This window comes from Pelecanus crispus, chromosome Z (genome assembly GCF_030463565.1).
Source record: "Pelecanus crispus isolate bPelCri1 chromosome Z, bPelCri1.pri, whole genome shotgun sequence".
NCBI lineage: Eukaryota > Metazoa > Chordata > Aves > Pelecaniformes > Pelecanidae > Pelecanus > Pelecanus crispus.
This window is the reverse complement of record NC_134676.1, coordinates 27,982,887-27,997,925: the sequence shown is the minus strand read 5'-3', so window position 1 is coordinate 27,997,925 and position 15,039 is coordinate 27,982,887. Positions and strand designations below refer to the sequence as shown.

General features: G+C 42.7%; 1 protein-coding gene across 1 annotated transcript in view; it reads left to right on the top strand.

Annotated features, from left to right (window-relative positions):
- IQGAP2 (IQ motif containing GTPase activating protein 2) overlaps positions 1-15,039 on the top strand; it is a 132,512-nt gene that overhangs the window by 56,500 nt on the left and 60,973 nt on the right. The window contains exons 3-5 of the mRNA XM_075726007.1: positions 11,729-11,885; positions 13,147-13,224; positions 14,959-15,035. Coding sequence (XP_075582122.1) covers positions 11,729-11,885; positions 13,147-13,224; positions 14,959-15,035 — 312 coding nt within the window. The remainder of the gene's footprint in view (positions 1-11,728; positions 11,886-13,146; positions 13,225-14,958; positions 15,036-15,039) is intronic.

The window sequence follows — 15,039 nt, the reverse complement described above, 5'->3', positions numbered from 1 at the left end:
AAAGCAGTACCATGAATTTCTTGGGTTTTCATTTCTTTGTGGATTATTAAATGCTGTTATGCTGCTGCCTACATTTTTCTCATCTACTGCAGGCTTGATTTGTATGCATGTGCTTCTCAAAATTTTATAGATTGTTACTGAGTAGGTAGGGGAGTACTGTCTTTCCAGCCACTGAAAGTAAAAATGGAGAGCATTGCTTGCATAACCATGGGAAGAAGAAAAAAGAAAAAGGTAACTGTAGGTAGTGTGCATGGAATTTCTCACCTGAATGCCTTGGTTTTAACTGGTTTTAACTCTGTCTTGCATTTCTTTTTCGCATGGGACAAAGTTTAAACTTTGCAAACTCCCTCTTGTTGCTGTTTTGCAGTATTTACCTAATACTAAATGCTTTTAATGACAGTTCAGGCTTTCACAAGCTGGCTCTTTCAGTCTTTTCACTTCTTTAACATCTTGTTCTCTCATCCGTGTCTTTCAATTCTTACTTGGCTGCTGTTCTGCACCTTTCTTTAAGAGTCCCAGCTGCCTGTCTAGTAGCTGTACTTCTTGGGTCCTTTTTGTGGTTTCTATACCTGCATACTTGGTGCTAGTTGCTTTTGCAAAAGCAACTTTTGTCAGATGTTACACAGTAAAATATAAATACCTGAATCTGATCCAGTGGCCCTGAACTGATCAAGGAGTCAGAACAGCACCCTGCATCCTGCCATTCTTGAGTTTGGTTTCTTGCTCTGCTATAGGTCTCCTCTGTGGCCTTGATGCACTCTTTAGTCTACACCTCCTTTGGGGGTTTCTGCTGACCCAGCTGCATCATTTGGCAAGTAAATATGCAGGTCTGCAGGTAGAATCCTTCTGTTGCTGGTCTGGAATCATGGACTTGGCTTTAACACATGCACAACGTACAAGCTTTTATGCTGAATCTACACTGGAGTTAATTCCCTGGGTCGCTTTTCTACCCTAGAAAAGTATGTTCATTATAGATATGGTGGTAATGTTTATGCATGTCATCTTACCTGCAAAGAAAGGTAATAGCATATCCCTCTGGACAGCTGAGGACTAATACTTGCATGGAAGGCACTGTGCAGTGGTAATGGGCAAACACATAAAATACCAGATATCAATGTAAAAATGACTGTGTTGTTTTGATGTTTCTTTAGCTGTCCTTTCATGTGTGGCTAGCTTGACAGCTGCTAGAAACAGCACATCTGGTGATGCACTGGAGTTGGGAGACGGTGAACAAAAGATGCAGGTTCCCTGATGGACTGGTTTGGTTCAGTTTTAGTAGAATCATAGAATGGTTTAGGTTGGAAAAGACTTTTAAGATCATCCAGTCCAACCATTAACCTAACATTACCAAGTCTACCGCTAAACCAATTAAAGGTAGAGTAATAATTTCATGTTTCCTGGCTTGGTGGCTAGATTATTTTATAATGAAAGTAAAAACCAGGAATCATTAAGGTTGGAAAGGATCTCTAAGATCATCAGTCCAACCATCAACCCAACACCAGCATGCCTACTAAACCATGTCCCAGAGTGCCACGCCTACCCGTTTTTTGAACGCTACCAGAGATGGTGACTCCACCACCTCTCTGGGCAGCCTGTTCCAATGCTTGACTACCCTTTCCATCAAGAAATTTTTCCTAATATCCAATCTAACCCTTCCCTGACTCAGCTTGAGCCCATTTCCTCTCGTCCTATCGCTAACTACTTGGGAGAAGAGACCAACACCCACCTCACTACAACCTCCTTTCAGGTAGTTGTAGAGAGCAATAAGGTTCTCCCCTCAGCCTCCTCTTCTCCAGGCTAAACAATCCCAGTTCCCTCAGCCACTTCTCATAAGACTTGTGCTCCAGGCCCTTCACCAGCTTCATTGCCCTTCTCTGGACACGCTCCAGCACCTCAATGTCCTTCTTGTACTGAGGGGACCAAAACTGGAAACATATTCAAGGTGTGGCCTCACCAGTGCTGAGTACAGAGGAACAATCACCTCCCTGCTCCTGCTGGCCACACTATTCCTGACACAAGCCAGGATGCTGTTGGCCTTCTTGGCCACCTGGGCACATTGCTGGCTCATGTTCAGCTGGCTGTCAAACAACACCCCCAGGTCCGTTTCGGCCAGGCAGCTTCCCAGCCACTCTTCCCCAAGCCTGTAGTGTTGCATGGGGTTGTTGTGACCAAAGTGCAGGACCCAGCATTTGGCCTTGTTGAACCTGATATAATTGGCCTCAGCCCATCGGTCCAGCCTGTCCAGGTCCCTCTGCAGGGCCATCCTACCCTCCAGCAGATCAACACTCCCACCCAACTTGGTGTCATCTGCAAACTTACTGAGGGTGCATTCAATCCCCTCATCCAGATCATTGATAAAGATATTAAACAAGACTGGCCCCAAAACTGAGCCCTGGGGAACACTGCTTGTGACCATCCGCCAACCGGACTTAACTCCATTTACCACAACTCTCTAGGCTCGGCCACCCAGCCAGTTTTTTATGCGGTGAAGAGTACGCCCGTCCAAGCCCTGAGCCACCAACTTCCTAAGGAGAATGCTGTGGGAGACAGTATCAGAGGCTTTACTGATGTCCAGGTAGATAACATCCACAGCCTTTCCTTCATCCACCAGGTGGGTCACCAGGTCATAGCAGGAGATCAGCTTGGTCAAGGAGGACCTGGCTTTCATGAACCCATGCTGGCTGGGTCCGATCCCCTGGTTGACCTGCACTTGCCTGTTGAGTGCACTCAAGATGAACCACTCAATAATCTTCCCTGGCACCGAGGTCAGGCTGACAGGCCTGTAGTTTCCTGGATCCTCCTTCCGACCCTTCTTGTAGATGGGCATCACATTGGCAAGCCTCCAGTCATCAGGGACCTCCCCTGTTAACCAGCACTGCTGATAGATGATGAAGAGTGGCTTGGCAAGCTCCTCCGCCAGCTCCCTCAATACTCTCGGGTGGATCCCATCTGGCCCCATAGACTTGTGAGCATCTAGGTAGCCTAGCAGGTCATTAACTGCCTCCTTGTAGATTATGGTGACTTCATTCTGCTCCCCGTCCCTGTCTTCCAGCTCAGGGGGCTGAATACTCTGGGGATAACTGGTCTAGCAGCTTCATCAAAGTCACTGTTGGATAGATGACTTTGTAGAGACTTACAGCTCTGTTTTCTACAGACTTGGATAGTAATTACTGCTGTGGCAGGGTGTAGACTTTGGGTAAAGATTTACTGTAACTATGACTTAAGATCAGTAGGGCTATTGCATGATGGAAGTGTGAAGGTTATGTGAAGGACCCATTATTGGTTATTTTACTGTAACATTTTTGTGCCTTGCCAAGGACACATATCTTCTGCTACTCTTCCATTCAGGTGGGTTGCTTGGAGGATTATTAGCTTGTACCAGGCCAGAAACCTTTAAATTGGTAAATCTGAAATACCATATGCCAGGTTTTTGAGAGGGTGCCTTAAACTGTATTACCATACTGCAGCTGTAGAACACGTAATAGAGCAAAGCAAACTGCAGTAGGATGTAGCAAGACAGTATAATGTGCAAGTCTAAACCATGGTCTTGGAGTCTGCAATCACAGTGTTTTTCTAAAGCAAACATTGTGTGTTTGGGGGAATAACTTGTTTTGCAATATTTCCATACCAACAAATGCTGTACTGTATAAAAATGCTTTTATTTCTGTATCTGCTTCTGTTTATCAATTCAGTGTCTATACAGACTGGCAAAATACGAAGTTTAGGGAAACCCACATGCCAAATTTGGCTTGCATCCTTTTCAGATAAAAGTATTATATAATTTGTAGGGTTGGAGGGAGACCCTTTGTGTTTACATGTGGGACTTGCTATGGAGCTCATGTCTGAACTACCTGAAATTTCATTAGTGGTTTGAGTCCATCATCTGTCTGAAGTTATGCTTTCCAGAGGCCACTGAGCCACTACTGCCAGACTAACACAGGAAAGACCTGTGTTCCTGCTGCTGTGGTCTCTGCTGCCTGTTGGAGAAGGCTGTTAAAACAGGTCTAGACTCTGCAGCCAGGTGATGCATGTCAATCTGAATTGTGTTAACTTAGCTGCACAGAGTTTGCAAGGTTTTTAGGAGAGCACTGATGCGTTTCAACCTTTTTCCCCTTTTCATCCAAATGAAAAACCAATTCCTCCTGTAAAAAGGAATACTTCAGCCCACACTTTCCCCAGATACTTTTTCCCCCCAAGACATTTGAACACTGACTTACTATTTCCACCTCACTTGCTCAGGTAACCTGTTGGGTACTGTTCTTTCTGCTGAGAAGAATTAGGTGAGGTTTCTTAAGGAGAAATACTTGCTGTGGCTGTTCAGCCTCCACCAGCATGGCGAGCTCCCTTCCCAGTACCACTTTCTCTCCTGCCTCTTCAGCATTTGTCCCCAGCCACTGGCAGGCAGCTTGGAGCCACACCAAGAGCAGAGGGACAAGATGAGGCATCCCTGTGACCATCAGCCTGGGCTTTGTTAGCACTGGCCCCCGTTCAGCGCATTATCTTGCAGAGCAGTTGACAAGTTTGTGGTTGATACCGGCTACTAAATCTTAATGTCTCTGCAAACAGAAGACAGCAAAACAAAACCTGTTATGACTGCAAGGGCTGGGGGCCTGTCATGAAGCACAGGTGTGTGTGCTGCTGTTGCCTGTAGGGGTGTTTTTATGTAGAGTCTCTAACTATTTCCCGCCCCCCCCACCTTAGAAGTGCTGAGTAAACAGGACTTTGCTGCTGCAGGATACCCAGCAGCCTGTGACGGCTGCAGGGCCACGCCAGGGCTCCAGAGCAGGTTTGCTGAGCAGCACCTTGCCTTGTGGACTCTAATCACTGATTAACCCACATAAGGGATGGCTGGAATAAAACAGATTAAAACAACAAATAGTATCTGTGCTGCCATCTTGTGAATCAGAATTTTATAACACCTTTAAGGTTTTTTGTAAATATGGCAGTGTTGCCATGGCAGCAGAAATCTGGTGTGGAAAAATGTTGCTAAAATGATTTATTGCTGGTTTAGTGTGCTGTACAGGGCGGGCAAGTCAGCACTGCTGCTCGCTTCTACTCATCTAAATTGAATATGAAGTACATCAGAAGGCCTTTGATGAGGAAACAAATGTTGCAACAAACTTCATGCAGATGTGCACAACTCAACAAAATGCAGTAATGTGCAGTGAGATCCCTGTTACTTATGCATGAAGAATCTATGCATGAATGTTTCACAGCTTTCAACGTAGCTCTTACTGAAAGTCAGTATTCTCCCTGGTGAAATCATAATCATAAAAATAAGTTGATATGCTGCTAAATCTAACCCTAGCTGGAGACTCAGAGATCTGCAACTTTGAATTTGAACTGGCTTACAGAAGGGTAAAAAATTAGAGCACTACAAGTTAATTCAAAATCTCTTGCTAAAGGATTTGACCCTCATTTTACATGCTGAAGTTCTGAGATCTTGTGTAGCCAAGTGAGCCATAGTGTTCCCCATGGTGCCCACTTCATGTTACTTCTTGTATGCAATATAAGAGAAGTGGTGACTGGAATGACCTACATCACATCTTCCTTCCCCACACTGCTCCAGTGACCCACAATCACAAAATGGCATCTTCTTTCAGACAAAGCATGTTTTTAGGATGGATGAAACTTGAGATTCAGTACAGACTGTCATTGGAATATGAATCTAGAGCCTCAGATTTAGAAGACAATGTTGCCAGGGTGTTGGTTCCAGGAGTAAGCTGGCAGCAGAGAGCTCTAGCCCTAACTTAAAATCATAGAATCATGAAAACTTGAGCCAAGGCTCCCAATTGTCAGGAAGATCTGGGGCTGAATGCACCAGAATGTGAGAAAAAAGATCTGAAGAAAGTAGTTTTCTCAGCTGCCTGCTCTGTCACTGCTCTCCACAACCTCTAAGCGGAGCCTCCAAGCTTGCCCAGTTTTTTATACAACTCACACTTGTTGCTGTGATGGTATTCAAATTGTCTGTATCTATTTTCAGGAAATGGCTGGAAGCTTTGCATGCTTTTCCTCTGGAAATAGCATGTGGCTATTTGTGAAACAACCTTTTTCTAAGGTTTCTGGCTTAGGAGATGTATCATGCAAAAGTTTGCAGTCTAATGAGAACAAATTCCAAAGTTGGCACACAGTCTTTCCTTACAAACAAATCGATGCCGCCACCACCACTCCTGCTCAGCCAAGCAACACATGTAGCTTGCTTCTGCTGCTCTCACCCTCCTTTTTTAAGCAATATTTATGGGACTGTTGGGGGGGGGGGGGATCTTTTTTGCATTAAAATCCAAAAGCAAATTAAGATTTAGGAGCTGAGATTTCTTAACAAATCTTTAGATTCAGAAACGAGAGACATAAGTGGAACTCTAAATGGTGAGTTCTTATGCTTCAGACTACTGTATATTTCTAAGTATCATCAAATAAAGGGTTTGACTTAAAAATAATCCCACCACTTCACAGATATTTAAAGTTAGAATCTACACTTTGCTTGGGACTGATTGTTGTCACTCTTATTTTCTAGCAACAAGATTTTTTCACCCTTTGCTTGGAATGAGATGGATGTACTGTAATCTCTAGCTCAACAGTCTGTTTCACTTCCTCACAGTGTGCATGACCTGAACCAGACTGAAAGGCTGTTGTTGTGATCCAGGGAGCTAGTAAATGGGTGGTAACTTATCTTTACCTTGTGTTCACTATACCTTTTTCACAGTGGCATCCAGTGTTCCGAGTTTGGCTCTGGAGTCCAATCTTTGCTTCTCCAAAGTTCTGCTTCCCAGGAGGTAAAAACCTGGTGCACTTGGGTCCAGCAAAAATCCAAAAGGGCAGGGCAGCACAAGTATAAATTTTGCTGCAATATCCAGTGTGTGTGCCAAATGTGATGGGCTTTGGGTGGGTTATACAATGTATTCTCTCTTCTCTACTGAACACTGGCTGCAGCGTTTCCAGTCCCTTAGCCAGCAGTGTGTGCTTTGCTGATCACACAGACTGTCAATGACAACTTCATAACCGGTTAAGTTCACAGTGCAGCGCTGGTGCTTCCAACTCCCTTGACCCTTGAATGAGATTCAGGTTTTTTTTTTTTTTGCTTTTAAAGTGCAAGCCTGAGCTCATTATACTGCTGCTGTTTTGCGTGGTCAAATGTAGAAACTGGAATCTCTTGGTGAGCAGTGTGATGTTTACTGCTTGTGGGTCTGGCACAGAAGTCATCATTGTTATCTTGCCAGAAATTCACTGCTGAACCACTCTGCCTCAAATTGCCAAGAGTCAAAACAGAATGGAGCAAAGCAAAAGGAAGCTGTACCTCAATACTCGCTCCTGGCAAGCTTTCCTGTACTTTGTATTGGAATTAAAGGTTTGGAGATTTATTTCCATTGATCAGGTGTGGGTTGGGGTTTTTGTCTAAGGCAAATCAAAAAGCATTTTCTGTTCTGGCAAGTACTGCAGTATTACAAAAATAAAAGCAGGCTGTATTTATGCATACTGGTGTATGATCCCAGGTATGTCTCTTCAGGAAAACATCTGTTTATGCGTGTTTGAACCCAAATGATAAGACAAAAACTGGCATGGCTCTGCAGGGCTATTCTAATGATTGCTAATTTTGGTGGTGGTACCCAGGACTTCAGGGACATTGTAAGTTTTGGTCTGCTTCCTGAGATAGCCTTTTGTCCCTCCACCATGGAGTGGCATTTGGGTTTGGCTGTTATGAGTGACCAGGTCAATCATCATGTTCACCACTGTGACACTTTTTCATGGCATACATCTGTCTGTAAGTTAAGGTTGTTAAAAACACAATATTTGTTATGGTGCTGCACTGTAAAAAAAGAAATGGCAGAAATGCACATTTGATAGCTATAATAGTCTTACACCACAAGCTTCATACTGAAGAAAAACACACCGTCTAATGTTGAGTTATAGACCCTTCCTTTTGTATAGCCATGGTATTAACTAGTTTTTGTGGGGAAGATTTTCTGCAACAGACTTAAATCTGGTGCTGATGCTACATTACCATGTGCTCAGGAAAACAGTGGGTGAGCCAAAGGCAATGCTGCTTTTTTAGCCCTGAAGAAAAATAAATTGCTCCAAAGTACCTATAAATCCTTATTGTCAGGTGAATATTCTCTGTTTTACTTAAAGAAACAGAAGTAGAAGGATTTCTGTTTTTTTCAGTCCAGTCTGCTCCTGCTGTCAGCACCAAGTCATGTAATAACTTTCATAAACTTGCCAAACTGTCTTAAAAAGCAGAACCTCACAACCTTAAAGTAATGCTTCTTTCTGTTTAAAACCACAATTCCTTTTTAACTGAATCAGTGTAAAGGGAACAAAACTACTGTAATTGCAAGCACTGGGGAGAAAAGTGCTACAGATGGCTCAATAAATACTAAGAGAGAGACTAAGAGAGCTGGGCAGCTGTTTGCATAACTAAAGCTTACAAGGATGGTTGTATATTTGCAGAATTTCATGCAAATCCCGAGGCTTTTCCTTCCTCTGATTAAACATGTGCAAAATTGAGTAAATCCTTTCACTAAGTAGCTAAGTTCTGCAACTTCCAGACACTGGTAAAGCCTGTCTTATATGTAATACAGCTGTAGCTGTGTTCTTAGTCTTGAAGACTGATTCCCAAAAGCTGTAGGTTACAGTTGCCCTATTGCAGACCTGTGAGTTTTTCTAGAATGGGTATCACTTAGAGGTTTTTAGCTACAAATGGAAAGAAACTCTTTGCATCTTTCAGGTTTGCTCCATTTACTTCTTTCTTTTTTTTTTCCCTTTTTTCCACTGAGTTACTAACATTCTCCTTCTAAAGAGAGCCTTGTTTCCTTGTATCTTTATCTGGACTTGTTGGATTGACAACTGTATTCTTAATTAGCTTTTTTTTTTCTTTTGTTGCTGGTTTCTTTGCTTCCTCATACTGTTTCCTGTTTGTTCCTCAGTGTATTGCATTTACCCACTAGACAGGGTAGCCTCCCTCTCCAGAATAGGATGGTTCCAGATTAATCTTAAAGGTTCTTCACCATGCTGGAAAAGAATCAAAAAAAGGTTTTGCTGTTGTTGAACAATGGGAGGTTTGAAAAGCTGAGGAGTAGCTTTCACCTTGGATCAGCATCTCATTTAGAGCTTGGGGAATGACTCAATTTTATATAGAATCTTTCATAAAACCAGATCCAACCCACTCAAATGCATCCTTTCCTCTGCCTCAAAAAACCAGCAGCAGGTTATGAATAGCAAGCTCTTTGTGTCACAAGAACAGGAATTTGGAGGGTTATATAAGTTATAGGTTGTAAGTTATAACCTAGACCTGCTGTGAAGACTGCCACTCTCCCTTAGTGTTGGGCCCAGGCTGCTATTAGCCCTTCCTTCTTAGCACTAAGTGATGCCTTGCCAATGGACATTCAACTATAAGGCTGTTAAATGTAATACCTGGGCCAGTGCTTACACATGGAGCTCTTGCTGCTGGTGAACCTCAGTTGTATGGGGAAGGAAAGCCTGAGGACGAGCTGCTTGTGATGGAATGGCAAATAGCAGGGCTTGGCTGGCTTTTAAGGGGAGCTCCTGCACCACCTGGTTTTGGGCCAGGGGAAAGTTGCCTCTAAGTAGCAAACTTTTGTACCAGAAGGGAGTAAAGCAATTTTGTGGGGCACGTGTGTATTTTCAAAGGCAGTTCCAATGTAATCTTTTTTTGAAGCCCTGGACTGAAGATGTCAGAAAAATGTTTTCATAAGAAAACTGAGAATTAGAAGTGTAAAGGATCCAGTACAAAGTACCAAACCCTGCTCTGGGGGCATACAATTCATCTCACTGGAGATGGTCCATTGGACAACAGGGTCAGCTTCAGCTTGTGGTGAATACCTGCTGTAGCTCAGCAAGCTCCTCCTCCTTTCCATACAACTCTTTTTCTAGAAGACACGTTCTAGGAATTACATTCTGTAGAAGGAGGTAACTGGCTCAGGTGAAACCCACATTTGCTGGGAGTACGCATTCTTTGTTTCTTCTTCCTTGCCCTCTGTTATGGGGAAGACAAATGTGATGTTTTGCCTTAGTGTGTATATCTATTTAGTCTATAAAATGTCACTAATAAGCATGAATTTTGGGACCCTTGGCATGGACCCATAACATGTGAACATGCAACGCAGAACAGAGCAGGGAAACATGTCAGGGATACGATATTCCTCACTGAAACAGCTTTTATACTGCAAACTACAGTTCTCCTAATGACACTTGCTCCGTGCAGCTTTGTGTGATATTGTCCCAGATTTATGGCTGGTGGTTTCCTGAAGAGCTATTTGGGTAGTCTGTGATTCAGTGAAACAACTTTCACATGTCCTGTAACAAATCCAAAACTGTAATGGAGTAGGTAATTTGTCTTGAGTTTTAACGTGAAACAAAATGATGTAGTGAGCTTTTTTCCTTCTCTGTGGTGGGGGAAAAACTGGCTCATTTTCAACTTGGATCCCAGCTTTCTGGTTTCTGAAGTCACCCCTGTGGAGGTGATGTTCGATTTTTAATGCTGTCTCATGCAGCATAAAGCAACGCTGCCTTAGTGACAGTAAAGCAAAGTGAACTTAGTGACTAAAGTAAACTAATGTCTTCAGCTTTGTTCTTGTCCATTTGTAATGGTATTAATGTCCTTCTAACAACAGCAGGGATTGCCTAAGCAAAAAAAAAAAAAAAAAATATTGGGAAAGAACTAAGCAGATTTTTAGCTCTTGAAAAGTGATTTAGCTGCTAGAAATAAGGGTAATATCTCAGGGCCAAAACACTTAGACCACCAACGTAAGGAACTTCTGGTCCAGTGATTAGGAGTCTAAACTTTTTCAGGAGTGCTTTGGTAGCAGTTTCTCTTGGCTACTCAACATAAACATACTAAATAATATACTTTTATGTCTGTTACTGGCCTTCTGAACCGGTTATGTATTTAATAATTACTGTTTTCCATCTAGTACCATATCTATCACATCTAAATCTCAAATACATAACTAGTTTACCACATCGAAGGATTTAGTCACTGTTTGATGAGAAGCCATCCCACCTGACTGGCAGTGGGAATGTTTCAGCCAACTCAGTGCTAGGTGGACCTCAAATGCATAAAGTACCTTGGGCTGTTTCAACAAAAAGCTTCATTCCTTCCTCCAGCACCGGCACCATGTGTTTCACAGGTGAATGTGGAGAGCTGCCATGTGATGTGGGAGGAGGATGAGCTAGTGCTCTGTACAGAGATGAGCATTGCTGCGAGCTTGCATTGCAGAGCACCTTGGCTGCAGGAACCAGCCTTGCCCAACACATTGCTGGCCTTGATGCTTTTGGGGTTCAGCCCTGGCCTAGCTATCACAGAGTTTTTTTAAATGCAAACTTCAATAATACGCAGCACCCTGTGGTTTTTTCTGGTTTCAGCTTAAATTACCGTCAATTTAAAAGCCTAGTGCTGTTCAAAAGATCTGAGCATTTTCACACAGCAGTGTGAAAACACAAAATAAATTAGACCCTTTAAGGGATGTATATGTCAAAGCATGTTGTTTGTTAAAAGACAGGTCATGACCACACAGTGCAGATATGATTCTCTAGTCATTTTGATCGGCAACATGAATGAATACAAGAATTCTCTTCTTAGCCTGTGCCCTTTTCTCTTACTGATTACAATTATGTTGTGGCAGTGACATTAAAAGTACAATGCTTGTACGTGAAAGATATCACTTCTATTAAAATCACAAATAATAATGTTTCTCAAATGATGTCTTTGTAGGTGGATGGAGGTCTGCTTGGAAGAAGAGCTGCCCCCAACTACAGAGCTGGAGGAAGGCTTGAGAAATGGTGTTTACCTTGCCAAACTCGCGAAATTCTTTGCCCCTAACATCGTGTCAGACAAAAAGATCTATGATGTGGAGCAGGCACGCTATAAGGTAATAACTTTCTCAGTTCTCTCACCAACACAGCAAAAAAAATGTAGTGTCTGTCTTCCAACTGTTCAAGATACCCAAGTGTGGTTGGTTAACTTCCTGCATCTCTTTTCTAAGGCTGACAAGACTAGACGGAAGGCACACAGCCCTAAGAAGCCAGCACGACAAGTTAGAAATGTTTTACCCTTAGAAAAACTATGTTAGTGTCACTTAATGTTTTTAAAGCTGAACAAATTACACTTCTGGCTCCAGGGAGAACATGAGCTTTACCATTTATACAATTATTTCTCATTAGGAATAGGAGCCAAAAGCAATTCAGTAATTAAACTTGATAACTATTCCAAATTTTCCTCATTTCGTATGGGAGGACATTCACTTCATTAGATCTGCGTGTTTAGTTTACCAAATTTGACACTGAGAAGCAAAAAAACAAGCTACCAGTAATTAAGATTAGCTTGCTACCTGTGCGAGCTGTTCGTTAACTCCAAGATCCTCAACAATATAGAAATACATATATGTATATGCAGTAGTCCCACTATGGAATGCATTATCTCAACATGAAGAGGGGGCAGGAAAAATGTGAAGCAGACATTTTTAAGGTGTAATCACTGGTTGTTGTTTGAGAGTTGAGAAATTAAGCTGTTCTAGGTCCCGTAAGAATCCTGGTTACATTTAAATGCTTCTCTTGAAAATCTCCAAAACTTGAGTTCAGGCTTCTTTTTCCCCTTTACCCTGACTTTTTAAAAATTAACAAAAAAAAAAAAAAAAAAAAAAAATTAAAATACTTTCCTACTTTGCTGTTCTAACTGTTGCTTGCATAGGCTGTATGGAGGGTCAAGTATTCAGGTAGATCTGAGGAGTGACTTAAAAGCTCCTTATCTGTTCTCCTTCACAGTAGTGCTAAGCAGTGTTACCACTTCTATATTTTGGAGGTAGTGGCTCCTGGTATTTGACAGCCAGCCTTTACTCCCAAAGACTACTGAAGGGCTGTACAAATGGCCACTTCAGTCACAGTCCACCCAGATGGGTACAAATCTGACTTACGTTACATAAAAGAATGAGCTGGACAGTGTGGGGCTGTTGATGTGTTAGGATGCTTCATTAGCATGATTGCAGCTATGATGCTTTGGTCTTCAGATCAAACAAGGGAAAATTCCGTGAACTTGACTTCAGGATATAAAATTGGAAAGCAACAGAAGAATCAATAATTAGAAAATTTGCTTTATGTGATTTTTATCATCTCTTCCTTCTGTGTTTCCAATAGAGATCTGGCCTTCATTTTCGGCACACTGACAACACTGTGCAGTGGTTAAGAGCAATGGAGTCCATTGGTCTGCCTAAGGTAAGCCTTTAAATTTTAGCAAAAAAACTGGCTCAAGGCACTGACTCATGGACATCACCTTTCAACTGGTGGAGCATAAATGGTTGCTTATAGTAAGTCTGCGGGAAAGGAATAATTCAGGAAACAAATCTGAAGAGAAGGTCATGCTGAAAGCAGTGGCAGTGTCAGTTATGTGCTACTGCTGCCACTGTGCGTGGGCTCAGGCTGCTGTGGACAAGTGCTGTGGGCACAAATGCTCAGGGTGCTTCTCCCGTGGGAAGAGAAATGGGGACACTAGTAGTGTTTTACCTATAGCTTATTGCTAGTACAGTCTCTGTTGGGGCCTGAGGGGAATATGGTTTAAAATGGAAAACTTAAATATTTGCTTTCTTTAGGTTACTACCTCTCATCGTGTCTCTTGCTGCCTCTTCCTCTTAATGTACGTCCCAGTTTCTCTGCTTCTACCCTGTTTCCAGACTGTCCTTGCACTCTCCAGTGCGTCTGCCTGCCTATGCTGCTGTTCCTCTTCTGCCAGCTGTTTTCTTGGGTCACCTCTCATTTACCTTCCTCCTTGCGGGTCTTCACTTGTCAGCACTCCCCTCTGCTGCTGTTTCTGGGCACGAGTGAGTCTTTTTTAGATGAAAATCCTTTAAGGAAGGGCTGTGTGGAAACACCTACTCTGCTTGCCTGGGTGGGGGCAGGCTCGGCGCTACCCCATCTGCTGTGGGATGTTCAGATGGCTGCCTGAAGGGCTGTAGGGGCTAGTGTCCAGTCACTGTGGGCAAAGTCACTGCAGGTGCCCATAAGCAGAAAGGCATACCTGTGACTGCCATCAGAAATGCAGTTTAGGTGAGAAGAGTCCTGCCTCTCCCAGGTCAGGCTTTATTTTTTTGTGTCTAACTTGAGTCCTCCATTCAGCTGGAGTCCTCCATTCAGCTGGATGATTTCCACCCTGCCATCCCTCCTCTGAAAGGTTTTGCTTCTGTTGCGGAGGATGGTCATGGCAAAAAGCTTTCCTGAGTCTCCCTCCCAATCCTGTTGTGAGCAAACAATGAAGAGGGCACTGTGCTCCTGATTTACTCGGTCTTGTCCTATTAACCATGGGACGGCTCAGCCCCAAGTACTCGTCCTGGGCTGGAAGCACGCTGCCAACTCTCACAGTTAGCTAAGTCTTTTATTTTATTTTTGTGGAGAAACAGTGTTTAGTGACTGGGACCAAGGCCAGGAACCAATTAGTGGTAGAACCAGAACTGGAACTTATGATGTGACTTCTTGGCTAAATTGCTTAATATCCCTCTCTCTGAATATCTTTCTCTGTTAAATGATGTATTCACACAGTTAGGGGTGCTGGCAATTAGAATTTTGCATTTTTAAATCATACTTGATAGGTTTGGTTTGCAATGAGGCTTTGTGAATTGTAACTGCATCCCAGGTTTTGGGTGTCTGTAGGAGGACGAGCGCTACTGGCTGAGCTCATGCTGAAGGACCTTTTCTAAAAACCTTGCTGAAATACCGCCTGCTTATCTTCCTTTATTTCCCTCTTATTAAGTAGCTTTTATGCTTTATTAAACTCTTCCTTATGAAAACTACTGATAAAGTTAAAATAACATCAGAAGAGACATGATTCATAACTGTATAGAAGTAACAGCTGAACTTCTGTAAGTTTAATGTATAGTTCTGCAGAGAGCTCATTTTCGCTGCTTTTCTGCTCAGAAGTATGTCTTCTCCTTTAACTGTGTGCTCTTTGTTTTTTAGATCTTTTATCCAGAGACTACAGACGTCTATGACAGGAAAAACATCCCTAGGATGATATATTGCATTCATGCTCTAAGGTAA